The 2,500-nt window shown below is 40.9% G+C and overlaps 1 protein-coding gene across 1 annotated transcript in view; it reads left to right on the top strand.

Moving 5' to 3' along the window:
• tm2d3 (TM2 domain containing 3) overlaps positions 1-2,500 on the top strand; it is a 5,701-nt gene that overhangs the window by 60 nt on the left and 3,141 nt on the right. The window contains exons 1-5 of the mRNA XM_043264049.1: positions 1-105; positions 969-1,064; positions 1,152-1,339; positions 1,514-1,664; positions 2,424-2,499. The exon at positions 1-105 is cut by the window's left edge and continues 60 nt beyond it. Coding sequence (XP_043119984.1) covers positions 1-105; positions 969-1,064; positions 1,152-1,339; positions 1,514-1,664; positions 2,424-2,499 — 616 coding nt within the window. The remainder of the gene's footprint in view (positions 106-968; positions 1,065-1,151; positions 1,340-1,513; positions 1,665-2,423; position 2,500) is intronic.

Genomic DNA, 2,500 nt, shown 5'->3' with positions numbered 1-2,500 from the left:
TAGCGAACGGACTGAAATGGGTTTTTGAACGCGAACGGAACATCATGAGCTCGTATTTAATGCTGTTTCTGCTGCTGCTGGACATTTACTCCCAGTGTGTGATCGGTAAGAGACGGCGTGATCCGGCTCTGTTTTTAGTAAATGAATAATATCGCGGTGCTCTTAATTGAGGTAGAGTGAAAACACTAGGATATATTCGGATGGGAATCACACTTAACACGGTGTTTACACGATATATCTGTGAAGTAGTACTGTAGGGTCATTGAAAAACTACAGTATTTTGTTGTTTACATCTCTTTTAGTATCTAGCTTTAAAATGCATTTATTTCATGCGTGGAAAATCACGTGAACAACAATAACAATAATCTAATGAACACAAAATAAGAAAAACCTGTTTTTTTCCATTCAGAACGAGTACATAATAATAAGAATAATTAAACCAAACTAATTGTTAAATATGTTTTAAACTATAAAAACCAAACGACTTAAAGTAACATGTTACTGTTGTTTTAATAATAAGAAAGCAAAAAAATATATTTTGTTTCATTATTTTTTTTAAATTAATTTCTTAAATATTATTAATATTCAAAAAGTGTATTTCATTATTATTTAAATTTAGCTAATAAAATATATTACTGTCGCAAAATACGATTTTACTTTAAAGTAAATTAATATTTTATAACAATGATTATAGACTAATTATTATTTTTAAAAATTATGCTTTATTATCAAATACAAAAATACAATTGTAATATAAAATGTTCAATTATTATTTCAATTAAAGTAGGCAAATTAATACTATTGTAAAACACTATGTACTGTAAAATAAAAAAAAAAATTTGATTCTGAGAACTCTATTCTATTATTATTTTGGGGAAACAGATTCTCCTCCTTTTTTTGTCTTTATCTGAAGTAGCTGTATACGGTCAGATGATGTGTGTGTGTGTGTGTGTGTGTGTGTGTCTCAGCGTATCTGAGCTCTCCTCATGTGGGTCAGGAGCCTCCGTACACCGCTCAGCAGAGTCCAGTGATGAGCAGCCCGGTGGCCCTGACCGCCTCCTCCGGTGAGTGAGCGTCCAGCAGCGTCCAGAGCATCAGATTCATACGGAGCGTCCAGCATGAACCTCTCCTCTCTCTCTCTGTGTGTTCAGCTGCCCCGGTGGTGACCGATAGCTACCTGTCCAGGTGTCCCAGCGGCGGTCAGTGCTCCAGGCTCCCGGCCGACTGCATCATCTGTGCGTTTCATCACAACTGCAGCTACGGCCGTCCGGCTAACTTCACCTGCAGAGCCCGAGCCGGCGTCCACTGTGTGGTGAGACTCTCAGAACCGCGCTGGACAGTCACTAATGTTTGCCATTTTAAAGAAGTTATTAGTCTTTTGTAGTGGATTAGAGTAACTTACCAAACGCTGAAAACAAAGAGCTCAGATGCTTGATTCATGATTGTGTGTGTGTGTGTGTGTGTGTGTGTGTGTGTGTGTGTGTGTGTGTGTGCAGTGTGTGTGCCGCAGCAGAACTTCACTCTGTCTCTGGACTGCCGCTTCTGTTGGCAGCTGGATCCGTCTCAGTACCGCTGCTCAAACTCCACCAGCTGCATGACGGTGTCCTGTCCTCGCAGACGCTATAACGCTAGCTGTGAAGCTCTGGAGCATGTGCACTGCCACGGTACACACACACACACACACACACACACACACACCTTGTGTTTCCATGTTGTATGGGGACTCACCATAGGTGTAATGGTCAAATACACTCACAGCACACACACACACTCACTCACAGACACACACTAACACACACACACACCTTGTGTTTCCATGTTGTATGGGGTCTTGTATAGGTGTAATGGTCAAATACACTCACAGACACACACTAACACACACTCACTCACAGACACACACTCATAGGCACACACACACACCTTGTGTTTCCATGTTGTATGGGGTCACAGATAGGTGTAATAGTCAACACACACACACACACACACAGACACATACACACTCACACATAGACACACACTCACAGACAACCACACACATAGACAGACACTAACAGGTGTGCGCACACACACACACACACACACATACAGTCACACATAGAGACACACACACACACACACACACACTCACACGTTGATATCTGTGGTTTATAAAGGCTCTCCATAACGTTTTTTTCCAGTTAGATATAAATGAAAAGTGACCTCATCACATAAAATATTTCATCCAACACAAGAAGGACCATTTCAGCCCAAAATAAAAGTTTTGTCATCATTTATTCTTCCTCAGCTAAACCTGTAAGAGTTTCTTTCCTGTGTCGGACACATGTCTTGAAGATGTCTTGAAGAATGTTGATGCTGGTCCTCATAGACTTCAAGTCAAAGTAAAGTGTGTGTGTGTGTGTGTGTGTGTGTGTGTGTGTTCTCAGGGAAGCGGGTGTTTCAGAAGCGTCTCTTCTGTAACTGGACAGGAGGATATAAATGGTCCACGGCTCTGGCTCTCAGG

This window comes from Puntigrus tetrazona, chromosome 18 (genome assembly GCF_018831695.1).
Source record: "Puntigrus tetrazona isolate hp1 chromosome 18, ASM1883169v1, whole genome shotgun sequence".
Taxonomy (NCBI): domain Eukaryota; kingdom Metazoa; phylum Chordata; class Actinopteri; order Cypriniformes; family Cyprinidae; genus Puntigrus; species Puntigrus tetrazona.
Note: the sequence above shows the minus strand (reverse complement) of the source record. Positions and strands in the feature narration are given on the sequence as shown.